The sequence below is a fragment of the Gamsiella multidivaricata genome (assembly GCF_025024155.1).
Source record: "Gamsiella multidivaricata strain RSA 2152 chromosome Unknown BC939scaffold_143, whole genome shotgun sequence".
Taxonomy (NCBI): Eukaryota; Fungi; Mortierellomycota; class Mortierellomycetes; order Mortierellales; family Mortierellaceae; genus Gamsiella; species Gamsiella multidivaricata.
Window position 1 is genome coordinate 13,200 of NW_026251851.1, and position 24,756 is coordinate 37,955.

The 24,756-nt window shown below is 48.7% G+C and overlaps 7 protein-coding genes across 7 annotated transcripts; 4 read left to right on the forward strand and 3 right to left on the reverse strand.

The window, feature by feature from the left end:
* Positions 1-841: 841 nt before the first annotated feature.
* Positions 842-2,220, forward strand: BC939DRAFT_497668 (uncharacterized protein). Its single transcript, XM_051559734.1, has 4 exons — positions 842-1,184; positions 1,448-1,591; positions 1,674-1,908; positions 2,005-2,220. Exons 1-3 carry the CDS (start codon positions 964-966, stop codon positions 1,747-1,749), a joined length of 441 nt encoding a protein of 146 aa, XP_051406150.1. The 5' UTR covers positions 842-963; the 3' UTR covers positions 1,750-1,908; positions 2,005-2,220.
* Positions 2,221-10,331: 8,111 nt separating this feature from the next.
* Positions 10,332-11,375, reverse strand: BC939DRAFT_470474 (lipid transfer protein). Its single transcript, XM_051558117.1, has 3 exons — positions 11,241-11,375; positions 10,761-10,910; positions 10,332-10,681 (listed from the first exon to the last, which is right to left on the reverse strand). The coding sequence occupies exons 1-3, from the start codon at positions 11,242-11,244 to the stop codon at positions 10,431-10,433; spliced, it is 405 nt and encodes a 134-aa protein (XP_051406151.1). The 5' UTR covers positions 11,245-11,375; the 3' UTR covers positions 10,332-10,430.
* Positions 11,376-11,557: 182 nt separating this feature from the next.
* Positions 11,558-16,575, reverse strand: BC939DRAFT_470476 (RecF/RecN/SMC). The gene is made up of 9 exons (XM_051558118.1): positions 16,323-16,575; positions 15,900-16,140; positions 15,663-15,786; positions 15,326-15,562; positions 15,118-15,237; positions 14,906-15,019; positions 14,552-14,796; positions 12,853-14,458; positions 11,558-12,744 (listed from the first exon to the last, which is right to left on the reverse strand). The coding sequence occupies exons 1-9, from the start codon at positions 16,429-16,431 to the stop codon at positions 11,620-11,622; spliced, it is 3,921 nt and encodes a 1,306-aa protein (XP_051406152.1). The 5' UTR covers positions 16,432-16,575; the 3' UTR covers positions 11,558-11,619.
* A 116-nt stretch (positions 16,576-16,691) lies between these two features.
* On the forward strand, positions 16,692-18,346 carry BC939DRAFT_533851 (anticodon-binding protein). Its single transcript, XM_051561718.1, has 5 exons — positions 16,692-16,880; positions 17,019-17,195; positions 17,312-17,468; positions 17,581-17,842; positions 17,948-18,346. The coding sequence occupies exons 1-5, from the start codon at positions 16,740-16,742 to the stop codon at positions 18,108-18,110; spliced, it is 900 nt and encodes a 299-aa protein (XP_051406153.1). The 5' UTR covers positions 16,692-16,739; the 3' UTR covers positions 18,111-18,346.
* Positions 18,347-18,469: 123 nt separating this feature from the next.
* Positions 18,470-20,717, forward strand: BC939DRAFT_470479 (uncharacterized protein). Its single transcript, XM_051558119.1, has 3 exons — positions 18,470-19,832; positions 19,939-20,178; positions 20,267-20,717. Exons 1-3 carry the CDS (start codon positions 18,664-18,666, stop codon positions 20,664-20,666), a joined length of 1,809 nt encoding a protein of 602 aa, XP_051406154.1. The 5' UTR covers positions 18,470-18,663; the 3' UTR covers positions 20,667-20,717.
* On the forward strand, positions 20,708-22,742 carry BC939DRAFT_470481 (uncharacterized protein). The gene has a single exon (XM_051558120.1). It carries the CDS (start codon positions 20,812-20,814, stop codon positions 22,654-22,656), a length of 1,845 nt encoding a protein of 614 aa, XP_051406155.1. The 5' UTR covers positions 20,708-20,811; the 3' UTR covers positions 22,657-22,742.
* Positions 22,743-24,185, reverse strand: BC939DRAFT_470483 (uncharacterized protein). The gene is made up of 5 exons (XM_051558121.1): positions 24,006-24,185; positions 23,584-23,928; positions 23,282-23,493; positions 23,017-23,190; positions 22,743-22,901 (listed from the first exon to the last, which is right to left on the reverse strand). The coding sequence occupies exons 1-5, from the start codon at positions 24,143-24,145 to the stop codon at positions 22,771-22,773; spliced, it is 1,002 nt and encodes a 333-aa protein (XP_051406156.1). The 5' UTR covers positions 24,146-24,185; the 3' UTR covers positions 22,743-22,770.
* Positions 24,186-24,756: the final 571 nt, after the last annotated feature.

A 24,756-nucleotide genomic window follows, 5' to 3' on the forward strand; every position in this document is an offset into this window, starting at 1 on the left:
GATTCTGAATGAAGAAAAAAACGTTGTTCCTGAATGTTTCTTATGTTGTTCCTGAATGTTTCTGATGTTGTTTTAGATCCTCCACTTCTTCATTGAAAAAAATGAGAAGTATGACTGTGTCCAGAATCAATGAGAACAAGAGGGATCGGCTATATGCCACACCCCTTGGTGGCCCACGTAACTGCAGCATCGCGGCGAAAATTATCAACGGATCGGTGGATCTCATCCGGGTCCGCGTAAATGGCGACATGGGTCATACTACTAGCTTGGGTAACTACCTCGGTCTTGTCAATCTCGGCTTGCTTGTTAATTTGAGCGGGGAGACCGACGGTTACAGCGTTCTCAAGCATGGCTAGTCTTGGATCCAGGCCGTTAACAAGGTTTCGGAAGAAGTCCCAGTGGTTGTGCAGGGACGAAAGAGAAGGCTCGACGGTCGTGAGGCTCTTAATGTCGTTTTCAATGGCAGTGATGCGTGCATCCAGTGCTGTGAGGAGCTGAAGGGCGTCAGGATTAGCAGATATGGCAGGACAAAATCAAAAAAAAATAAAAGGTCAAAGTTGTGTGATCTAGCAATGTCGCGAGCCTATGCTTATTCAGAATCAAGATGAACTTTTTCTAAGCAAGGCAGATACGGACAAATGGTAGCAAGTGTTCAAGTGTCAAGAAAGAGGTGTCAAGATAAGCTTAGGAATATATTCAAGTTGCTAGATAAGGAGCAAACAAGTACAGAACTATGAAATATAAATACTTCTCATTTGTCTCCGTGTAACGGTCATACGCGTTGCCAAGAGTCGACCGATCGCTTGCCAAGTACCGATCGATCATGTCGTGGTACGCGACAGTACGCCTTTCTTCGTAAGAAGGGTTACCAATCCTCTGTACTTTACCCATCAGCCGCGTCAACAACCTCGTGCACCGCCACCAGAAGAGTCGACCTTCTCTCTCGCTTTTCAGTCATCAGGAATGCTTATACGCGAAACTCCATCGAGATGGCCCATACGATCCTGGAGCTGGATGTCATGCGGTTCGGGACCAAGGAAAACATCATTATCTACGTTGACGGAGTCCAGGCAGAGGAGAAGGAGTTCACTGCTCAGATCCGCCAAGAAGCTCGGGAGAAGACCACTAAGCGATGCAAAAAAAGTGTGGATGAACTACAAAGATGGATCGATAACAACCTCAAGGTCTGTAAACAACACTTTGCCGATGCCTAGACCAGCCTTTCGTCCTCCTTCTATTGGACCCTGCCCATCCGTGATGCATTTGTCAAGTATATGCAGGACGAGGGGTGGAATATTCAGCGATGCGAGACGGAAGCTGATGTTGCGGTCGCTCGGGATTGCAGATCTGGCGATATTGTCGTGTCTGCGGACAGCGATATGCTCGCGTACCCATCCTGTCAACCCTGTGGCGCCCGATTTCAAAGAATTTAATTCTGATCTACAAGATATCGAATATCTGTGAGGTTCTCAGTGTGTCCAGGATCCAACTCACGGTCCTCGCTGTTGCCTCCAACAACGACTATGAAAAAATATCTACTCTCTTGGACTGGCGACCAACTTTTCGATTATCAAGACGATCAAGAAACAAGGTAAATATCAATGATCAAAGTATTACGGAGCGAGGCTGAACCATTTAACTAATATATCTATTTTTTTTACCTATTTTTGCAGATGTGCGACAGACGGTGAATGCATATTTGGAAGACTCCAAGGTCGTTTTAAAGAACACAGACAACAGAACACTTGAACTTGCACTCAGAGTCTTTGTTAATCTCCAACAGACGCCTGCCAGCGATCCTCGCCCTTTGTCCAGCGTCTCGTCCTACAGTGAGCTTTACAAACGACTCAAGGATCTTTGTGCCATATACCAGGAGAACAAGGATTTTCGCGCACAACTGCAACCAAGGTATGCTATATTTCTGCTCAATATCGCACGGCATTTAGGACTTGGCGTCGGCAATCGTCTCATAGCTCATCTTACTTATTGTTTTGATGGCAATAATACTTGCAAGGATCAGATCATCCGCCTCCGCTCCTTGCAGTCTTTCATTCGATATAGGACAGTTGAGTCTCCAGCTATGTTGAAGCCTGATCTTGGGTCGCGCTTACCGCAGTCGCCATCACCGCAACCATCCTCAGCACAACCACAACAACCTGCACCGAATCTGCAGAATAATCCTCCGACCACATTACCGTCTCAGGAGTCAAACGGTCACCCGCCGCTTCCAAGGATGCAACTCCCACGAAATCGCCATCGTTACTCATTCAAGACGAGGACAGGGACAACAAACCCCCATCTCCCAGTCAAGATGAAGCTCTACAAGTTCAAGTCTTACAAGGAGTCTGAAGCAAAAGACGAGCTTGAGCCCTCCAGCGACGAGCCCAAGCCCAAGCCCAAACTCAAAACGTTGTCCGATTCGAATGCAGCTACCCGCAAGCTCGCTATTACACGGTTATTGCAATACCAGCGCCCAACATCTACTTTGAACGCCGGTACTCTATCCGCTAACCTCAGACGAGCTCTGACAAACGATGGTACCGTTCAACAGGAAGTTCCTTTGTATCCGAAACGCTGTGCGCGAGGCTGCCAGGATCAAACGACAAGGTCAACGAGTAATTGGAAAGTTTGTCGAGCATGTGAACAAGCATAGACCGGGTCTCAACGATCGTCGATTCATGAATTGTCTTTGTCCTCGAGTCTCCATGAAGGACGCGAAAAAGCTGGATGATGGTTGTGCCCCAGAGGACGACGATGAGGATGGTAGTGACATGGACCAGAAATCCAAGGATGGCAAAGGCTCTGAGCAGTTCCTGTTCCTCCAGAGCTTTCTGGTATACCTCTACTCTGGGAACTACTCACGAAAAAGTGGTACCGGTCAGAAGATCAACGATTTCATTGATCGCCTCAAGGATCTCGGACTGTACGCTCCACCACGTCCTCAGGCCGCTCTCAACGAGACAACTCCCTTCTCACCAACAGAGTTACTCCTATCGGTGGCGTTGCAGCTCAAGGTCGAACTCAAAAAAATGTACCGTAATGGGACCTGTGAGCTGCATAATAAGGTATGGGTTGAGGGCACTACTGGTCATCTTAATTTAGCGCGTCTATTCGAATTTGAACTGAGGCGGATTCGATTCGATTCGATTCGATTAATTTGAATAGTTGCGCTATTCGTTACTGTCATTACTGTCACTATCCATTGACGTTCCCTTGCGATATAGAAGATCATCGTCAAACAAGCCTTTCGGCTCCTCGAAGAAAACAAATTCCGTTGGCTACCCGCACAAAAGCTGAATATATTCAAATCCGCAGTGCACGAGATGTCCAAAATGCTGCCATCGAGGACGTTTTCCTACAGAAATGTGCATTATCTGCGATTTCTGTTCACCACAGCGAGGTTTCGTCGACTGTCATGCTGCTAAGGAGTATAACAAGGAGAACCAGGGCCCAGTCTCAGTAAATTTTATTAGGCGAGCACTCCATGATATAGGAATGAGAGCAAAAAAGTTCATCAAGAAGCCCATGCTCAAACCTCATCACAAGAAAGCACATTTAGAATTCATCAAGAAGCACCAACGTTTCACAGGAGATGACTGAGAACGCGCAATTTGGCCCGACAGGTCCAACATCAACAGAATATCTTCCGATGGGCTGAAGTACGCACGTATGAACTCATGAAAAGATCCTAAGGTCAAGGCGAGCGATATCGGACCAAGGCTAATCAGGTCTACGGTTAAGCATGGAGGCGGGGCATCATGGTTTGGAGCTGCATGACATGGTATGTGTCACGGTCAGACAAGGCAAACAAATGTGTGTATCTGTATGTGTGGAGTAGAGGATCAAGTTAAAGGCTTTTTTTTTTATTTTTTTATTAACATAAATTCCTATGAGCACGAGACGCATGGTCTGCAAAGGCCTTGAAGCCATAGATGCCTTCCATGCACGACAGAGCCGCATCTCCTACCAACCATGTTGGCTTGAGGCGTCAAATTCATAACCCATGTCGCATAGCTAGCCTAACCTAACTCCTGCGTGATCTGTTGCGCGATACACGTCTCCTAATCCAGATCCAATGTTAATAAAGTTGTTTTTAAACCGAATAAACCCTCCATTATGTCCAACTTCCCCCGCCCCAAACAATGCTGCGGCACCCTATAATCCGCGGTCCGTCTACCTTCCTGGATCTCCGCTGCAAGTAACCGTCTCCCTTTCAAATCAGAGAAATCACCAACACTACGTTGGTGTCCCCGATCACCGTTGCGTCCTCCGGCGCGTTTGCTCATGGTGATTCCAACTGACTTTTCCCAGGCGACAGTGCCCTCGCATCGTTTGTTCCATATCTTGGTCCTGCCAAATTCTTCGATCCTGCTCACGAACTTTGTCACCATGATCGTCGCAATCCACTTGGTGGTGGTAAATAGCTGCTTCCAGGTCTCAATGAGTCTCATTGGCACCAAACCTCGGTATAACTCCTTGACCTCCCAATCTGCCTCACTCTCCGGCTCCTCTCCTTCCGCAACCCGATATGCCCCTCGTCTTTCCGCCGTCCCCTGAATCCACTACATTGACTCCCAGATAGCCTTCGTTCCTGTTGCCGAGAAGTTGGGACAAGTCGCAGTGAAGGGCTTGTCCTTCCGTTCGGCCTCCTCTCTCTCCTGTTCCCATTTTCGCACTGCCTGTCTCCATGCGCGATATCCATTCGACTTCACCTCCTCCACCGCATCCCTCCACTCTTGCTGCTGGTCGCATAAGGTAGCTGAACAACGCCAAAGATGATCGTTCGTCTCTGGTTCCCTCTCACACCTACGACATATGTCCGTTTGGTAGGTATCTGGATGTCGTTTCTTCATCGCCTGCAATGTCGGCAAATCTCCATGCAACTTCTTGATCCTGTGCGAACGTAAACGACAGTCTTCCAGACTAGTGTATAAGCGCTTTGGCGGGTTGTTATCGTGTAGGATCCGCAGCGTGGGCGCCCATGCTACCGACCGCCAATCCTTGATGTAGGTCCTCGTTCGATGCTGCAATGTCCGCTGATAATGGTGCCGTACCGCGGACTGCAGCTTCAGTATCCTTCTCAAGTCCAGGTCTGCACTGTGTGTTGCAAACTGTGCGTAGCATTTCAAATCACAGTGTTGCGTTGCGTCTAGCCTCCATAGTCCTGTATCGATCCCATGTGCTGCCTTGGCAACAGTGTCCGCAGCCTCGTTGCCACGGTGTCCAGCATGTCCTCGTACCCAATGCACAGATATACCTTGCCCTTGTTGCAAGAAGGCATAATGTACCATCGCCCACCACTGTGCATCTGCAGATCTCAAACGCTGCCTTGCTGTTGCTGAATCCCGCTGCTGCACCAACTCCTTGAAATTATTTACAACTGTGAGATTGTCGATGTAGATGTCGACGTTCTCTTCCCTTGGGCTGATAAGAATTGTTGCCAAGAGCCCACACATCTCTGCGATTGTTGACGATGCGTATCCACCGACCCGTCCACTGAACGCCGTTGTGTAGGGACCACCATCCACGGAAACGACAACTCCAAATGCTGCACTGACCTGCTCCGTGCCGTTGTGAATCATTGACCCATCCGAGCAGAAGTGAAGCCTTTGATGCGTTTGCAAACGTCCTCTAGCTGCCCGAATTTGCTGGATTGTTGGTACCTGGAACGCCAACCCAAATAAATCTCGCTCAATTTCATCTGATACTGCCGGCAATGGTTGGCGAACAGGTGTCGTCATATTGTCCACCGCCTTGTGCGCATCCTCATGCAAGTGGTTTCTACACGCCTCTGAATCCCCATTCATATATCTACGATATAAATGGCGTCGTCTTCGTCGTTCTTCTCTGTATCGAGCTCGCCTCTCGATGTCCCGCAGGCGCCGTTGCTCCTCCTGCTGTCGCTTCTCCTGCTGTCGCTCCTCTTTCAGTTGCCGCTGTCGGTCACGCTCTTGCTGTTCTGTCCGCCGCCGCTCCTCTTCCAATTGTCGCTGTTGTTCCCGCTTTTGCTGTTCTGCCTGCTGCATTTGTTGCCGAAGGTGCCTCTGTACTGCTTTCAGTTGTGCCCGCTTCTGTTTAATCCATTGTTGATCGAGTCTGTGCTCTTCTCTGTCGAAAGCACGGTCCAAGTCGTCTTGATCACGCAGTCGATTGCCTGTCATTTTTACCATAGCACGTCGAATGTATTCCTGCTTCCTTACGCTACGCTGGCTGAGCGTCTCTTGGACTCGCGGTGTGAAGAGCGCAGTGTCCGGATCCAAGTTGAGAATTTCCTGAGACGACAGCAAACCGTTGTTCTGCTCCCCATTGTCTTCCTCCAGTGGTGGTTGATCCATCGGTTGCTCTGCATTGTTATCTCCTCTGCCTTCAGACCTTTCCTCCTCACTCGCAGCTTCGTCATACACGCTGTCATCGTCGGTGTTCCGTCCAGACCCCAAATTGGGACTGTACTGGGAGTGAACCTTAATATTTAGGCCACTTCCATTTTTATTCATGAGACTATTAAGCTATCTAATACTCCAAGCCCCAGGTCGGGGCTATAAAAACCCCTACCGGGAGCATAATAAATAACAACGCTCTTTGGTCTCCTTGACTCACACTGAAATACATAAAACATCACAGAAATCGCACGAGGATTTGCGAGTGTTGGTCTTTTTTCAACAGATCAGATCATGGATGAAGGATTGGAGGTGCGGTCGTGGTCCTTCCTTCGCAAGCAGCAACGAGTCAAAGGGCCATCCAGACAATGGTTCCATGATTTCCAGTCCTGGATCACAGGCGACGATCACCGGCGTAGCTTCATCAGCCAGTGGATTGCAGCAGAACGATGCAGGATAGGCGAATGCGCACACGACTGCCCTCGCTGTGTTGACCAAGTTGTACCCCCGCCACAACAAGAAATCCTGCGAGAGGTGATAGGGCCCCTCACGGAGACCGAGGACAGACAAGCGAGGCGTACTGCTGAGGATGCTTTGCATACGTACAATATCGCGGTCCGACTCAAGGAATATAGACAGCGACAGCGACGTGAAAAATATAATGGCATGGATGAGGACCAGAAGGTACATGAAATGGAAAAAGCAGCACTCAAGGACATGGATTCACAGCCAACTACCATTCAGGATGCGGCAGCGCTCGCGTCCTTGGCTCCGCTAGCACAAATGATCGATTTCCCGTGGGTTGATATTGACCAGGAGACATGGCAAACGATCCGTGAGACTCGATGGAGGATCCCGCCTGGGCTGGAGGCAATTGTCCTTTATTCGGATGGATCAGTGAAGAACGCTGGCTCGGACACAGTCAGCCAATCGTTCGGCAGTGTCTATAGATGCGTTGACGGCTCATTTCAGACGGCTATCTGTGGTACAACGACGGATTACGCATCATCCACCAAAGCAGAACTGGTGAGTCTGCTCGCGACAATTCTGTGCTGTCCCCGGGATCGCAACGCCATTATTCATATCGACAATAGAGCAGTGGTCCAACAGTTTGCGGCGTTAGTTAAGAATCGACATACAGCTACTCCACGACGACGGTTGAGAGCAGCATATGCCAACTGGTGGGCCGTGATCTACGAGGCGTACGTGCAGCAGGACAGCAAAGTAGATGTTCAGTGGGTTAAAGGACACAATGGCGATACTGGAAATGAGGCCGCTGACGAATTGGCGGACAAGACACACGACAGCGGGCGACGGCCTTGGCAACTGAACACACAGTATTTCACGAGCATGAAGACACATACGACCTTCTGTGGTCAGCCAGCGGAGGACGACATTCGCCAATTGATCAAGCATCAGTCTGCAGCCAGAGACCATCATGCATGGACTTGTCAACGATGAATGAAACAATTTATTCAGCAGTGGGAAGAAGTGGAGTGGCGATCCAGCCTTGCTATAATACATGAGAAAAATCCGCCAGGGGGTTTTTTCACCAGCCTTGCGGATTGCAACCATCGGTCCCACAGGATCAAGAAAATCCATGGTATGCTGCCAACCATGCAGTACATGCACAGGTGGAAGCCGAATCTGTATACCACAGACAGATGCCAAGTGTGCCTTACCATGGTGGAGGATGCCCAGCACCTCTGGGTCTGCAGAGTCACACAGAACAGACGACAGGAAGAATGGAGAAAGACACTTGATGGGGTTCTAAGTCTTGGACGCACCTTGGTAGATAAGGCGAGGAAAAAGTGGTTGTGCGACATGGAGGAGGCAATCAAGGATGGTCGACAATTCACACGCACCGAACCGAGTTTTACCCCGTGCGAGTTAGACACCCTTTGGTGGAGTCTGCGTGATATCCGGGGAGTGGAAACGATGGTGGATACGCGGGATGATGACTGGATAAAGCTGCTGGAGGAGCGGCGAGACAGGGACAATGGTGGCGAGGACAGAGAGAATGTCCACGAGGAAGAAGGAGAAGGAGTGGGCAGTCAAGAAAACGTACAGCAGGCAGCACCGCCTACCAGGCTATGGACAACGACAGACATATATCACGGGCTCGTACCAAAGTTCCTGACAACAGATTGGGCGCTACTCTTGAAGACGTCGAAGAGCATCGCGGCTTACCTGGTTGGACGTTTTGTAGAACGAGTTGAGGCTTTTGGCCGAGAGGAGTTATGGAAGGAGCGATGTAGTGCCACAGTGGCATGGGAAAAGTCCGAGGGCATATGCACGAGGATGAAGAAAGCCGGGGTCCAGGTAGGAGGTGAGACCCAGGGCTTTGTGAGACAACAGCTCCAAGAGGAGGTTACGACAGCGGCGAGGAGGAGAGCAGACAGCCGCTTGGTGGACCATCTTCAGGTAAGGTGGTGTTGAACGAGATGGAGAGAGGAAGGAGGATAAAATTCATATCGGCCCGTGATCTTGACTAGGAGAGGACCCATCGGACCCGACAGGTTGCGTAGCGGTTTTGGGCCCCGGCTCAAGTATTAGAAACCATACGACTCAGAATGTGCACCATAGGTATTTGGTTCCTCATTTTACATTAGTTTAGTGGGTGCCTCTTGATAGCTATCTTTAGGTAACTATCGGCCGGCTGACAGTCCAAGCCCACTCGACCACCTGCTATACACTGCTGATGTGGACATCAAGCGACAGGTGGTAACTTTAGACTCGGTATCATCTGCGTCTGCAAATGCTCGGGTAGCGTACACTATATGTATAGAAGTACGCCCTATAGAAAGCGGAAGCAATTAGCAATTTGCCCTTATGAATTAATGGAGAAAATGATAGTAGCCAGTTCTTTCTGGCTTAAATCGCCATGTCAATCCTTTCAGTTTTTCGTACGCTTTTCTCCATGCCGTAACGCATACCTGCGATGTATAGCTACACACTGAATAAAGAAGAATCATTCCTTTCTAACAGCCCAGCAACTTTGATCATAAGGGAATTTTTATTTTAAACATCGATTTTATTCGTATCTGGTTCTCCATTACCAATCCTCAACTTTCAGAAAGTATGGTGCGCTTTGAACATTCACGGCCATCTCGTTGCGTATCGCAAAGATTCCAGAAATACCATCTACACTAAGCCAAGAACACTCAGTCTCATTCAAAGAGCTGTAGTCAGCCTGAGATATGCATCTTCATAACATATGTTCCACTATGCTTTTGAATTGTTTGAAACCCAAGACCGACCTACCCGTTGCATCTAAATTTTTGCACATTGTACATTGATCACTTCTCAAATTGCTCAAATGCTTCTTCCTTCATGGTATACAATCGTTGACATCTACAGCATTTCATGCTAGGCCTTTATAGATGCGTTCAGAAATGAACAGCAAACATCATATACATATATAGGGTTGGCGCGTTCATGATCGCGTTCTGAACGCCTACATCGCGAATGGAAAATTCATCAGCTGCTTCAGCTTTACTCTAGTCATGAATCGCACTCTGCGCCTCGGTGGGCTCCATGGTGATAGACAAAAAGTCCAGGAAGGGAGCCGGGGGACGGAGTGGACGTATTGGAGGTATTGAGAGGTGAATTCCGTTTTAATGTACGAATGTATAGAATTGTGAATCATATTGAAGTCTTCTGGCGAGGACTCTAATTTGTCCTCCCTGCTTGTCCTGGTTCGAGGTTGGAAGAATCAGCAATCAAGTGTGTGACAGCTGAAAAGCCATGCATGCCAACCTTACCTTTTAGCGACAAAAATGAATTCTAGTTGTGCTAGACGAATAAACAATGTCTTGACAGAGGCCAACAGAGGCCAGCAGAGGGACAATCATGCGGTTTCCGCATAAACCGTAATCCACTCGCTGATTGTACCTCGCAAAAAAAAAAAAATATTGTCTCTCGCGATGGCAAACGCACAATTTTGCAGAGAAGATGGGGTACAAAAGATGATATGTACAAATATTTATTTTCACAGATATGCGCCATTCTGCTCCCTTTTACTGGCCTTCATTCGCCAAAGCATATTGGCGCTTAAAGCTTGGCCTTAAAGCCAGACTTCTCCTTAGCAGCGTTGAGAACAGAGTCAAGCTTGGTAGCCATCATGATTGCGCCCTTGACTTTGATCTTGCCGGACATGAACAGCTTCTGGCCGTTGGCCTTGCCTTCGGCAAGAGCAATAAAGTCGTCATCAGCAATGTCGATGGTGATGTCGGGCTTGAGGCCATTGACAGTTCCTTTGTGCATGGCACCGTTGCCCGTCTTCAAGTCAAAGGTCCAGGTAGCTAAAGAAAAGATATCCATTTACCTTAGCTGCAGTCCTAGTTATCACAGAAAACATGAATAATATGCTAGAGAGCATACCAACTTTCCCCTCCTTGTTCTTGACGTTGAATTGAAAGACACCTTTGACCTTCTTGACCTGCTCCTGGCGTTCAGCCTCAGAGAGAGCCTTGAGATGCTCATCGATCTGGGTGAGGAGAGCAGAGGACTTGAAACCGTCGACAGCGAGAGCTACGAATCCAGAAGCCATACAAAGAATGCGTGTGAGCTGGATGGATGACGCGAAAGGGAACTGCAAATTGTCCAGCATGCAAGACATTATGCAATAGAATCTCTGCTGATATCCCAATGGCGTGGTTGAGTAGCCGGAAAAAGCGAAGAGTGTATCCTCCAGACCATTCTCGAATCAACTGGTCCTAAGCTGTCTATTGTTATCTGTCGGCTGCTGGCTGTGTCCATTTATGCTCCTTGTTGCTGTCTCGGCTGGTAGTGGCGGTGGGCGCTCATTCCAGAGATGGTTGATGCACGATTGACAAGATGCAAGATGATGCCTCAACTTACACATAGCGTTTACTTGAGTTGAGTAGAATAGAGAGTTAAGAGCAAGCGAGGGAGAGTTAAAGAATTAGAAAGAAGAGAAGAAAGGGAAATGCGTCCTTTCCTCGACCGATTCTTATACCGCCTGTTGAAGCAAGCACTCTCCGCCCCTTTTTCGTATTACGTTTCCTATTCCCGTTGCAGATCATATTCTCTCAACTGCACGTGCTAAAAATGCAGCCCGGGGGACGCGCTCCCCTCAATCCACTACACATAAACGAGGCCCCTTCCGCCGTGTTTCTCATCTGTAGACCACCGATGCCTTCATTCAGCTATGGATGCTATCAATGGTGTCGACAATGAAAGTGCTGCAAACAGACTACTTTATTTCTGGCTCAAAGCATTACTTCTCGAATTGATCGAGCGCAAGTGTGAGCGTCTTGCTACTATTCAGTCCTTGGTCGCGATAGATACCAACAAGCCCCTGTCCTCGCTCATACAGCGAGCTCTTCAACGAAATCACAATGAACTGCAGATTCTCCGATGCATGCTCCTGCAGATAGTGTCCAATTCGAGCCACGTTCATGTTATCAAGAGCTGCATCCACCTCGTCCAGCACAAAGAATGGTGATGGCCGGAAAGAATGGATCGCAAACAGCAGTGCCAGTGCCGCCATTGTCTTCTCGCCTCCAGACAACTGGTCCATGTCCCGGAACCTCTTCATCGGCGGCATCGCATGGTACCGGATTCCATCAAGATACGGCTCCTCAGTACCCTCAAGCGAAAGATATGCCGTGCCTCCCATTGGAAATGCTGTCGATCGCGTCAATGACTTGTAAATCTCGTCAATTTTCTCAGAAATATGTTGAAATGCACGATTGAATCGGCTATAGCGCTCCTGCTTGACCACCCCAAATGCTTCCTTGATCGTCTTAGCACTCCTGCGGGCTGCATTGAATTCCTTGTCCGTCTGCTTTAGTCGCGCCTCCACTCCATCCAGTCGCTCAATCGCCTTCATATTCGGCGCCAACCGATCAATTTCATCCGAAAGCTGTCGTAATCGATCCAAAAATTCATTCTCCATCTGCTCCATCGTGCCCACCTCAGCTTGCTCTCCCGTCGATGATGACCCAGTGCCACCGCTCGAAGGTTGAGACTCTGACTGAGAGCTGGCCAATGACAGTCGATGGATATCGAGACCAACCGTGCCGGTTCCATGGCCTGCACCAGACGACAATGACATGCTGGAGCTGGGCAATGCTTGCTTTTGATCTTCATCCAATTCTGAGAAATCAACTGTGATCTTCCAATCCTGGCTACGACGACCCTGTGATGACCGAGTGGATACGCCTCCCTCCGTGTCAATATCCATGTCCGTGTCATTCGAAGATGGTTGTCGGTAGCCTTCCATATCATCCAAAGGCACATCGTCCAGAGATCCCTTTTCCATTGGCAACTCAATCTGTTCAAGCTTGCATCGTCTAAAGATCGACGATCGCTCAGAGTCTAACTTCTCTACCAACGATTCCTAGAAACATATATATTGCCAAAAAAAAAACATCAATACATCAACACATCACTTTTGTATCCTATCAAGTGAGAAACCCCCCCTGGAACACAGTGTACTACATATTACCTTGGAGCTGATCTCCTTCACCAATGCGTCCACCTGTCTGATAACACGCGCGACCTGTCTCTTCCCAGCATTGACCTGGTCCGTATGCTTCTGGAATACTGACCTGGCCTCGCCCAGTTCCTGTCCCAGTATATCGATCTCCTGCTGGATGTCAGCCTGCTTCGACTGGATTTCATCCCGTTGTCTCTCATATCCGTCTAAGGCTGCCATTTCTGACGCCAGCATGTTTTCCAGTCGCGAGAGTCGCTCCTTTGTTTCATTGCGCTGTGCCGTCTCGAACAAGAGCTGGTTGCGCAACTTTGACAAAATTATTTCGAACTTTGCCCTCCTCTCCGATAGCTCCTGTGAGCGCCTTAACGTCAGCTCCTCATACTCTCGAATGCTGGCCATCCCTACTTTGCGACAGAGTGAGGTAAAGATCTCGTCCTCGATCCGATGAACAATTGACTCGATCATCGCTATCTCCTGTTCTTCCCGCGCAAGCTGACTTGACGACTGTTCTGCCTTGGGTCGCCTTTCCGCAAGCTCTACGTCGGTCAGCTTAATCTCCTCACGAACACCATTGAGTTTTCTCTTGGTCGCACTCAAATCCTCGCGTGAGAAAAGCAGCTTGCTCTCAATACCGGCCAATTCACTCTTGAGTGCTTCCTCGGGCACGCCTCTCTTCTTAGTCTTGGATAATTCATTTAGTTGAGTCAACATGGCATCCCTCCGTTTCTTCAGCTCCTCCACAACCTTCTCCTCCCAACGACGAGTTATCGAGCCGGCCCCACTTTGGCCTCCGGTGATCAAGCCACTTTTGTGGAAAATGGTACCATCAAGTGCAACAGCCTTGACTTGCTGACCGAGATCGTAACAAACGTGCTTTGCAACCTCCATCGTGTCGCACACCAGAGCATTTCCGCACACATAATGGATCGCACGCTCAACCACTTCGTCGTATTGCACAACGTCAACGGCGAGACGTGAGCCTTTGGCCAACGTTCGCAGGCGATCGTTCAAAGGCTTGATAATGAGCGTGTCCAGAGGGAGGAACGTGGCATGTCCCGACCGCTGCTCACGCAAGAGCTGGATGCACTCAATAGCTGTTCGCTCACGATCAACAACAATGGCATCCATGTGGCGTCCTAGAATGACTGATATCGCAGCGTCGTACTTTCGTTGAGTAGGCTTGCAGAGGTCTGTCACCCGACCGTGGACACCAGGGAAGATACGCTTGAGCATTGCCAATATTTCTTTGAGTCTCTGCTCCTTCTCAGATTCACGCTGGTCCAGCTTTGCCTCCATGAGTTGATTGAGCGTGCTGGTCAGTTTTTCGTTCAATTCCAGCTCTGTCTTCTCGATCCTGAGTCGTTCATTATTAAGGTTTGACAAGTCCTGTTGCACTTTGGCTTGATCCTGTAAGACTTTCGCAATATGGGACTCAACCTTGCGCTGATGATCCAAAAAGCTCGCCTCCTGCTCAGCCAGCCTACTCCTCTTTGTCTCCAGTTCTGTCATGGACTCCTTTAAACGGCTGTTTTCTTCGCGTGTCGTCTTAATATTTCTCTTCATCTGGCCCAGTTGCTGTGTCTGTGCCACCGTTTGCAGTGCAACTTCCTCCTTCCTAAAGGTACACGCAGGTGGGTATGACGTATAAGCAAACAGAATAGCCTGATTCCGATTATAACACATATCGCGAAGGGACGTCCTCACTTACTTAGAGCTGTACAGGGCAAGGTCATCGTTGCCAAGCGTCACTCCCCGTACCTTTTCCTGAGCCTTAGCCTCCAGCTCAAATTTTGTAGCGGCCTTCTCCAGCTGAGCCAGTTCCGCCTCCTGTTGCGCAACGCTCCCCTCTTGGGCCGCATACGTCTCCTTGACTGTTGCCCGGTTGGCCTTGATCGACTTCATCTTCTTGGTGACATGGACTACCTTTTCGTCCAGACCTAGGCTCTCTGGATGCTACTCAAGGACACATGGACAAAATGATAAGTTGATGCTCACTGGCATTATGGGCTTTCATGATTACCTCGCTCAAATGAATATCTTCAGTTCGCGGACGTGCACCTACCAAGTCACTAAGCGCTTTTTCGCGCTTACCGATAGACCTTTCCTTGCGATATGCTTCCCGCTGAGCGACTGCCTGTTCCTTCTTGGCGTTCTTCAATGACTCCTCTAGTTCATCCTATGGGTGGATAATCGCATATACCAGTATTAGTTCCTTGTCTTTCTTCAAACAATCTCATAGAGAGAAAGTATGGTTCTCTGTCCTCAGAACATTACCAGCTCTTTTTGTACGGACTTGAGGGTTGTGTCTTTTGTAGCAATAACATTTTCAGCTTCAGTGATATTGCGCTCAATGTGAAACAGCTTCCAGACAAGGTAGGTCACCAACAAGTTTGTCTAGCATTCAGTGTGACAAGGTCGGTAAAGTCACTCAGAGGAAGCACTCAACAACGACAGAAAGCGCATCACATAGATGTCCACAAACCTTTTCTGCCTGTAGTGTCTCGAAACGTTCAGCTTCGGCCAATTGCTCCTGATATTGTTTGATCTCTGCATTAATTCCCTTCTTCCTGTGAAAGTTAAATGTGGAATTTTCGACAGCGCGCTCCTGCTCCTGTTGAAGTCGGTCGTATTCCTGCTTGAGCTCCAAAGAGCCGCTGATCTGCTCAATGAGTTTGGTAAGATCCTTTGGAGACTGCGACGCAATTGCCTCGATATCGCCCTAAAATATATCCATTAGTAAGTTGATGATATGAGTAACATAGCATAAAGGGAGCATTGCGTCAAAATGATCCATGTGGATGAGATGATAGCTGTTTTACCTGGAACACCAAGAAGTTCCTTGCTTTGACAAGAATATTGATCTCTTGTAGCGCCTTATCATAGTCTGCATAGAGCATGACCTTTCCGTTTATTTTATATTCGCTGATTCCAGCCATATTGACACTATTGGAAAGAGCAAAATGTAACATGTTAGTGTCAGTCAGTCTACTTGTTCTTAAACAGCATAATGGCTATAAATGGAAAGCGCGCTCTGTGTAGGCGTGTGCAGAAGGTACCTCCTGGTAAACCGTGTTTCGGTACCGCCGTCGTTTTGATATACAGCCATAACCCAGGCCTTCCTGGGATCGGAGTCATTGCCGGGCTGCTGCCGAGACGACCCGTTAATCCTACCTCTATTGCTTTCGTCACTTTCATCGACACGGTCGCGATAGATAAGCTCCCGAAGCTGGCTGGAGCGCAGTTGAGCCGATTTGACTCCAAGAACAAACGATATAGCATCCATTAAATTGGATTTGCCTATAGGACGCATACTGTGTAGGTCAGTAAAATTGGTGGCAAATACATTTAAATAAAAATACTGGCTTGCCTTTTGCTATCCATACTGGATGCATTATACAAACAATGACAGGCGCGCCATGGAATTAAGAACAATCAGTAGCAGTCGAATAAAAGAATATGGCCTGGTGGGCCTTCGTTACCTGCACCATTGGGACCTATAACACAAGTGAAGTCATTAAAGAGTTCGATGATTTGATGGCCCTTGTAAGACTTGAAATTCTCGAGTTCTATGCGATGTAGACGCCCCATCGTGCCTGGCGCGTACACGATGTTAGTACTTTTGCTGTGAAAGTGCGGCGGGCTGCTGAAATTGAGAGGGAAGTAGGGATGAAGGGAAGTGGAGAAGGGCAGTAAAAAAATGGTGGCAAAAGTATTCAGGCCACAACAAACAAAGGAAACGCGTTTCCGAAGGCGCGTTTACGATCATCTCATTTATATCTTAAGGGTCGATCAAGGACTGCGGAGGCAAGTAAATAATAAACAACCGCGATTTTTGTTTCTCCAGCACTCTAGCACTTCATCACCAAAGAACAGACCAGTATATCGCTTAAGACAGCATGGTCGAAATCAACACCATCAAGAACAAGCTCAAAAGGGAGGAGCTTTTTCAGAAGCAAAAGGCTGCCAAGGCAAAGCAAAAGAGGGACCGTCGTACAGCACTGCAAAAGGAGGAGGCATCCAATCCTGAGAAGAAGGAGGTATGCTGCATCGTTTGATATTTGCTGTCTGCGTTGATCAGAGGAGACACTGGTTATTTTTCGCACCAACTGTAACAGTTGTACCCATAACCAAAACCAAACATCATACTTTCAATTATACTTCACTGGATGACATAGAAACGTCTGGCCGAGAATGTCCCTAATACACTCGAAAATACTAGAGAATTTGATGAGACCATTGTCGAGGAGGACGCAGAGGTAGCTGCCGACGAAGCAACGGACGAGTTTTCACGGTACTTCCAGAACGGAGTTCCACCGAAGCTTTTAATTACTACTAGCAAGGGACCAAGCGCTGTAAGTCCAAGCCCTTTAACTTCACACCTCAATTGCAATTGATCCGACCTTGGTTTTGAACATGCGACTCAAGATCATCCCTTTCACTTCATGATTGTCTCTGCAACTGCCACTAGTCCGTGTATGAGTTCGCCACAGAACTCATCGATATATTCCCCAACAGCCATTTTGTGAAACGCAAACCCCAATTTGAGATGAAGCACATCATCGAGTTTTCAAAAAACCGCGACTTCACTGATATCATGGTCATCAATGAAGACAGGAAAGAGCCTAGTACGTGCAAATGTTCCAGGAGAGATGTATAGTGTAAGGAATGTCGCACGCATAATACGAGAAGGATGTGCCGACGACCTAACGCGGCAATCTTGTTTATTCGTTCATGTAGATGCATTGACGCTGATTCACTTACCTGATGGACCCACCGCACATTTTAAGCTGAGCTCAATCTCGCTTAGCAAGGATATTGAGGGACATGGGCGCACTTCCTCGCACAAACCGGAACTGATTCTCAACAACTTTAGCACCCGTCTAGGCCACACAATCGGAAGGATGTTCACCGCGCTCTTCCCTCATGTACCAGAGTTCCAGGGACGGCAGGTCGCCACACTGCACAACCAGCGCGACTTTATCTTTTTCCGGAGACATCGGTGAGAGAAACCAACTTACTGTTGCTTTTGGATTGTCTGCATGCATTTGTCATGGCCACAAAACTAACCATTGCTTTGGTTCAATGTGGTTTTATACGCATGCAGATATGTCTTCAAAAACGCGAAGCGTGTCAATTTGCAAGAGCTGGGTCCACGGTTCACACTGAAGCTGAAGTGGCTTCAGAAGGGCACATTCGATCGCAAGGGAGAACACGAGTGGATGTTCAAGCCCGAGATGGAGACGAGCCGCCGCAGATTCTTCCTCTAGGCAGTCGAAGGCTACGACACGAAATCGACTACCATTTCGGCGTAGTTCGGTCATGCAGGCCGGACATTTATCTTTCCACAAACATTATCATAATCATCACCATCATCGTCGTAATTACCGCTCTCTTTCGCTTTTGCATATTCTCAGCATACGTACTTGTACTATATCTCAAATATAGCTTTTCTCTCAGTTCTATTTATCTGTCCCCTGCCTGAGTTGTTTATCCATAGTATGGGGGAGACGCATGCGCACTCAATTTCGCCACGCACCCAATATGTCGACCGTGGGGCAGCTACACCTCCGTAGCCCAAAGGCTCTACTGGTCTTGTCTCATGCAATTTATTCTTTTCCTTTTCAGTCGAACATAATACAGCTTCACCTTGCATCTCTTCAATCTTTTCATGCATCGTTGAATTCCCTGCATCTTGACCTGATTCCACTCTTATTCCTCTCACACCTGCGTGTGACAGCCGCACTTTGTAGCGCAACAGTCCATACTGCACACATCCTTCGTTTTCTTTGACCCTATCTCTGGCAAGACTGATAGAACGCTATGACGAAAAGGCTGCTTGCCATTGCCGATACCAATGCCGATACCTCTATGGTTCTCGCTACTGATAACAAGGCGGATGCTGGGTCGCTGGAGAACGACTATGACGAGCTTGTCGACGAGGACTGGCTGGACATGGATAATTTGCCAACTTCAGCCCAACTGACATTACTCGATAAGACTCCTCTATCTATTCCCGCCGATGATGACCACCAAGTACCCTCGTTGCCCCTCTCTGCCGGAGCCAGGCAGCAGTCTGTAGGGAGCTCTGCAAGCGCAGTAACAGGTGCACCTGCAACCGTTTCCCCTGCAACCGTGGGTTTGTCAGGAATAGAACTACATGACCTTCAGCTACAGCTACAGGAGCACCTTCCAGGATCAACTAGTCCCTCGCCATCCTCGCATGACTCTGAGTATTCTCTACTCGACCCTTCAACAGAGCAAAGTCGAAAGAATTCCATGTCGAGCATCACAGGCTTCCATGCGCTCACCCCCACGAGCCCTTCGACGAGCGTCGGTGACGATTTTTCTGGGATCGAGTCGGCCTCCGTAGGGTCATTTAATAATGGAGTACCCAGCTCTGTTTCTTCCGATAGAGAGAGCCCTTCGGAGGATGACAACGAAGACGTGCACGTCGTAGATGATACGTCTGACAAGAGTGACAATGGAGGGTTACAGAACAGCCTGGATCTAGAGCCCATAAGCGGCGCGGATTATACGGTAGAGACGGCACCGGTAACCTTGACCTTCTCTGCTCTGGCCTCTCCGCCCGCCAGTACGCCAGCTCGACGGGCTATGTACAGAACCACTGTGGAGAATGCAGCCAGCGATAGCGAGGACGAGCGGGGGTTACGCAGCCTGCCTTCGGGAATGCGACATAGAGGATTTCGCATACAACAGGGCAACCCAGAGGATCTTCGACAGCCGTTTTTTAACGCGTCAGCAGCGATACCGACCATGCCTGGAGCATTCACTGCGGAAATGGACGCAGAGATTCCCCAACGTGGACAACCTACGACGCCAGCAGTAACAGCAACAGCGACGAACGACCAACCTGTAGAAGAACGACAATGCAGGATCTGCCTTGGTGGAGTTGACGAGGAGGACACATTAGGACGATTAATTTCGCCTTGTCTGTGCAAGGGATCTATGAAATATGTCCACGTTGAGTGGTGAGTGCGCACTTCTGAGATATAGACATGCATTGTCCCTTTAGCACCAATTGCTGGCCTACTGTTGAACTGATCACCGTGTTATTGATCTTTTTTTCTCCTGCAGTCTGAATGCCTGGAGAGCTAGGAGCCCCAAGCCTGAGAGCCATTACAAGTGCGACACCTGCAAATATTCTTTCTCGTTCCGTCGAACGAGCTTTGCTCGATATTTAGCACATCCCCTAACTGTCTTTGTACTGACCATGGCGGTGTTTGCTGCTGCTGTTTTTGCTGCTGGATTCGCCATGAAATTGTTCTTCTACCTGATGATGGATGAACCTCAAGAATTCATCTATCCTGCCGATCTGTAAGTTTTAGACAGTGGACAGAATACGATCGAAAGACTTTATAGGATTGATCCTTATCAGAGCTCATTCTTTCATTATTATTGTTAGTGATGATTATGACGATGTTGAGCTCTTGCGACTGAAAGAGAGCGTAGTTATCTTCAGGACACCGGATAGTCTGCGGGCTGTTTTCCGGATTGACAAGAGCCATATGGTTTTTGGATCGTTCTTTGTCAGTATAATTGGATTCCTACAGCTTCTGCTCTCGGCCCTCTGGATGGGTGGGGGCGGCGGAGTATTCAGGATCGGCGGGTTCGGACTCGGAGGTGGAAGACGGAGAGGTGCCCGTGGCGAGCGCCAAAGAGAGGCCGGGATCGGAGGCATGTTGATGGTCATGATTTTGGTGTTTGGACTGTTCAAGTCTTTGTACATGACCTACCAGTTTGTGCATCGTGTATCGCGACGCGTGCTGGCCAAGGCTGAGATGATGGTGTTGGAAGTGCAGTAACGGTCAATAACTCTTCGCGCTCTTGCATAATAAAAATGTTGCTTTGTTATAGACCGGTCTCCATATTTGCTCATTCACGGTCTATTTCAACGCTGTGAGAGCCAAGGATTTTTAGGGACACGACCTACGCTGTGCACGTACATGGATGCACCCACACGTCCTCATGCCTTTCGACAAACTTCAATGCACTGCGTCTCCATCGTCCACCATCAGCTCATCAATCCGTGCGGAAACATCCAGCTCCGAGTTCGACATAAAGGAACGAGCACCAGCGGCAAGTGTATCGGCCATGGGGATGACGACCATAGCCTCAGCGCCCACAAGAGCAAGGAAGTTAAGACCCCCGCTTCCTTTTCGATATCCAGCAGCAGGTACATCAGGATCAGAACATGATGCCACCATAGTCCGGATGATCGACAATGGCCATTCCTGGGCCGAAATCGAAGAAATTGCAGGAGAGGGAGCCTTTGATCGATATTACCACTCCTTGGATCCTGACCTTGAATCGTACTGGAGCATCGAGGCCATCGCCAAGCTGGACAGCATTGTTCAGGGCTTTCTCGCAGTAGCACCAATAACCACGCAAGCTGGAGATGACAGTGTCGATGTAGGTGAGGGGCTGTCTTGGGAAAAGATATCAGACGATATAGGATCAACAATGCCCGGTATCTGCATGTATGTCTGGACTACATTTGGAAATGGAAGACCGCTCTCAGAGGAGGAAAAAACTATTGAAGCAGAGCAAGAGCGGAAACGCATTGCGGAAAACGAGATGGAACAGGCGCAGTTAGCTGAGGCTAAGAAAAGGGCACGGCTTGAAGAGGAAGCTGAGAAGGGAAGGTCGCGATTGACAGAGGTCGGGAAACATAAGATATGGCTGGCAGAGGAAGCAGAAAAGGAAAAGTCACGGCAAGCAGCGGAGGCAGAGAAAGAGAAGGCGCGCTTGGCAAAGAAGAAGGCAAGGCAGAAGTCACGGCTAGCAAAGGTACAGGAGGCAGAGATGAAACGGAAAGCGGCATTACGAAGGGCAAGGCTCGTGACCAGCGACGACGACGAGGATGATGAGGACGACGAAGGAATCGGTGTCTCTTCAGCCATTGAGTATCGCGTGAATAATGCCTCCACTACTCTGGGGTCCTCGAGAGGCCTCTCTCTCCGGCTGCGTAACAAGCACCCTTCAACTTCATGGACGATGCATCATCACAATAAGGATTTTACCCATCCAACTCTCGCGGATCTCATACCGACAAAGTATCCAAGGACGCAGACAACTGAGACCATAGCCAGCGTGGGAAAGGCGAGAGCGTTAACGATGGGGGATATCGACGACAGCCGCCTATGGCGGACTCGTAGCCGGGCGCAAATGCAGAAGCAGATTGATGCGAGAGCTCTAATGGAGGGCCTTGCGCGGAAACAGCAGGTGGAGGCAGATCAGCGGCAACGTGAGCTCGAAAAAATGCTTGATGGTCAGAAGGCACTCAAGGTTGCGAGTGAGAGGAGGAGGCAGGAATCCAGACTGTGCCCAATATCTAGCTTATCGATGGGTACTCAACTGACGACTACGGATCTCGAGAACCAGGACACCCAAGCGCCCGGTAACCATCTTGGATCGCAAACTCATAAGCGGCAGAGGATTCTCTCTGGACAGAAGAATCATAGATGGCTACAGAGATACTCAACTCCCCCGATCGCAGTAGCTCCATTGGTTGTCGACCTCACAAAGGATACAAAGGACGCGGAATCAGGCCACAATACCGTTCCAAGCTATGCTCAGCAGATATCATTCCCCCTGAGGCCTTTCTGGGCGCCTTCCCCAAACACAAACCCATACTACGATGTCTTGACATGGACGGCTGAGGACATCAAGAAGATGTGGAGCAGTTGGCTGCAGGTTGGCGACAACTGGGACCTAATTTCTAAGCATGCGCTTCAAGGAAGACACTCTCCGCATGCATGTCAAGCCTTTGTCATGGGAAGGGGCTTTGTCTGACGCCCCGTCAACAAATGTGTGCTGGCAGGATTTTAACTTAAAATATAGATTGATGGGCCAGTTATATCCATGTATTATAAGATAGAATATAACGATTGGCTATTGCTACGAGAACTATGCTGCACCATGCCTCACTGTCTGATATGCACACTCGGCCCGCCTTCTAGGAATGTCCAGATCATAGTTCTCCTGCAAATAGTCAATGATAGAGGATACTGTCATCAACGAATTGAACGTTCTTTTCTCTAATAAATCTCGGGAAGATGTTATTGCTTAAGGTAAGAATCTAGAGCAAGGAGGCCATGTTATAATCCGCAAGCCAGGAAACCAGAGCAGAGCCGTAAACCATGAGTGACTTACCGGCGTTACTCATGCTCCTCTCAAACATGTACATCAGATGGTGGTGAAAGATGAATGCGTTTGTTCCATAGGATAGGGCTAGGTCCACATAATCTTCGATGCATTCCCAAGGTGTAGTTGTATGGCCTGCAAACAAAGCAGGATTCTCTAGAATGCCTCTCGCAGCCATGGTGCCTGTTGTAGTATCGGATCAAATTATCTCTTGTCAACGATAGATTCAAGTCCGTAAATACAATATATACATTATTACTTTTTCGTTTATTACCATCGACGCCGGTTGCCTCGACAATCATGTTAGCATCGTCTATTGAGAAAACATCTCCGTTTGCCAGAACAGGCACTGTGGAGACTTCTTTTACGAGCTTCATGCCCTCTATACTGACCGGCTCTGTCGATTTTTGTCTCCGCGTCCTTCCATGAACGGTGATGAAATCTACTCCAACCGACAATGCTCTCTTCACAAATTCCTCCGTTTCCCTATCAATCATCAAGAACAGAGGCGAAGAAAGATTACCTTGAACAGCTCTTGACCCATTGTCATCGGCAGTTGAATAATAATGCCTTTACCTGAGATCCTTATGAATACGAATCTTGATCGAACATGGTACATCGATTCGAGCCTTGGTCATGCGGATCATATCGCGCACCGTTTCCGGGTCCGACATCAGGTGCGAACCAATCTTTTCGTTGACAGCCCATTTTTGCGGACAACCGCAATTGATGTCGATGCCTGATACATAGGGCGCTACTAATTCTGCAGCATTGGCCAGGTCAACGCTGGTTGAGGCTGCAAATTGGATCACAACAGGATCGTCCAGTAAGTTGGTGGAGAACTCGCATTCGCGGGAGTAGTTACTGGCAGAGAAGACGTCTGCAAGAATCATGGGCGTGTACACGATATCGCAGTTGTACCTGAGCAGCAATTGGTATTAGTGTAGGTTCGAATGTCCCATAGTGCAGCAGTCGTTTGATATCACCAATAACAGTACCTCCGCACAAGCTCTCGGAAGGGTAGCTTGCTGTAACGGACCATGGGGGCACAGACGTTCAGGGGCCTGGCCCTGGTGGAAAAGATCTGAAGAATGTCCTTTCTCGGGAGGGATCTCTGCGGGGTGTTCTCAAGCGACATGGCGGAATGTGTGCGATGTGTGCGATGTGTGCGATGTGTGAGGGATGGAGTGGAACAAAAAAAAACGACGCCACCAATTTGAGCTGAGTCGGTGTTGCGCTTGGATGGAGTAAGGAAACTCCCAATCTGAATGCTCGAATAATTTGTGTCCCACACTGAATACAACAGTCTAACCCACAACTACGCACACTGTAGCAAGTGATCAGCACAACGGTCTTCTTGTTCAACTGGAACCATAATTCATTATTGATATATCTAAGCAAAAGGGTACTTGTAGCAAGTGATCAGCACAACGGCCTTCTTGTTCAACTGGAACAAGGAACAAAAGACCGCTGGCTTCGATCCTCCTTTTATACAGGCACAACCCCAAAACCTAATATCAAATCCTGCGTACCCTCGGTGGCTGCTGGCCAACATCGGGAACAGGGCTATTGGAAGACGAGGAGGCAGTGCTGAGTAGCAGACTAACAGTGGTTGCCCCTAAAAATTGGCTAACTCCTGTTTATGCCACTGAGCACGCGCATGTTTGTAACACCACCCTCCTCCCCGTCCTCCTCCCCATTGCTCTCAAGAGCCAACGCAAGAAAACAACAATGACACACTTGTCGTTA

Bases quoted from the DNA above. Each gene is read 5' to 3' on its own strand.
- BC939DRAFT_497668 (XM_051559734.1), top strand. From the start codon at position 964: ATGCTTATACGCGAAACTCCATCGAGATGGCCCATACGATCCTGGAGC. The intron at 1,185-1,447 runs GTCTGTAAACAA...CTGATCTACAAG, and splicing joins GGATCGATAACAACCTCAAG to ATATCGAATATCTGTGAGGT. The intron at 1,592-1,673 runs GTAAATATCAAT...CTATTTTTGCAG, and splicing joins CAAGACGATCAAGAAACAAG to ATGTGCGACAGACGGTGAAT.
- BC939DRAFT_470474 (XM_051558117.1), bottom strand. The intron at 10,682-10,760 runs GTATGCTCTCTA...TCTTTTCTTTAG, and splicing joins GAACAAGGAGGGGAAAGTTG to CTACCTGGACCTTTGACTTG.
- BC939DRAFT_470476 (XM_051558118.1), bottom strand. From the start codon at position 16,431: ATGGGGCGTCTACATCGCATAGAACTCGAGAATTTCAAGTCTTACAAG. The intron at 16,141-16,322 runs GTAACGAAGGCC...TGCGTCCTATAG, and splicing joins TATAGGTCCCAATGGTGCAG to GCAAATCCAATTTAATGGAT. The intron at 15,238-15,325 runs GTTTGTGGACAT...ACTGAATGCTAG, and splicing joins AGACACTACAGGCAGAAAAG to ACAAACTTGTTGGTGACCTA.
- BC939DRAFT_533851 (XM_051561718.1), top strand. From the start codon at position 16,740: ATGGTCGAAATCAACACCATCAAGAACAAGCTCAAAAGGGAGGAGCTT. The intron at 16,881-17,018 runs GTATGCTGCATC...TGGATGACATAG, and splicing joins CCAATCCTGAGAAGAAGGAG to AAACGTCTGGCCGAGAATGT. The intron at 17,469-17,580 runs GTACGTGCAAAT...TCGTTCATGTAG, and splicing joins TGAAGACAGGAAAGAGCCTA to ATGCATTGACGCTGATTCAC.
- BC939DRAFT_470479 (XM_051558119.1), top strand. From the start codon at position 18,664: ATGACGAAAAGGCTGCTTGCCATTGCCGATACCAATGCCGATACCTCT. The intron at 19,833-19,938 runs GTGAGTGCGCAC...TTTCTCCTGCAG, and splicing joins AAATATGTCCACGTTGAGTG to TCTGAATGCCTGGAGAGCTA. The intron at 20,179-20,266 runs GTAAGTTTTAGA...TATTATTGTTAG, and splicing joins TTCATCTATCCTGCCGATCT to TGATGATTATGACGATGTTG.
- BC939DRAFT_470481 (XM_051558120.1), top strand. From the start codon at position 20,812: ATGCACCCACACGTCCTCATGCCTTTCGACAAACTTCAATGCACTGCG.
- BC939DRAFT_470483 (XM_051558121.1), bottom strand. From the start codon at position 24,145: ATGTCGCTTGAGAACACCCCGCAGAGATCCCTCCCGAGAAAGGACATT. The intron at 23,191-23,281 runs GTAATAAACGAA...ATACTACAACAG, and splicing joins CGAGGCAACCGGCGTCGATG to GCACCATGGCTGCGAGAGGC. The intron at 22,902-23,016 runs GTAAGTCACTCA...GAGATTTATTAG, and splicing joins GAGGAGCATGAGTAACGCCG to AGAAAAGAACGTTCAATTCG.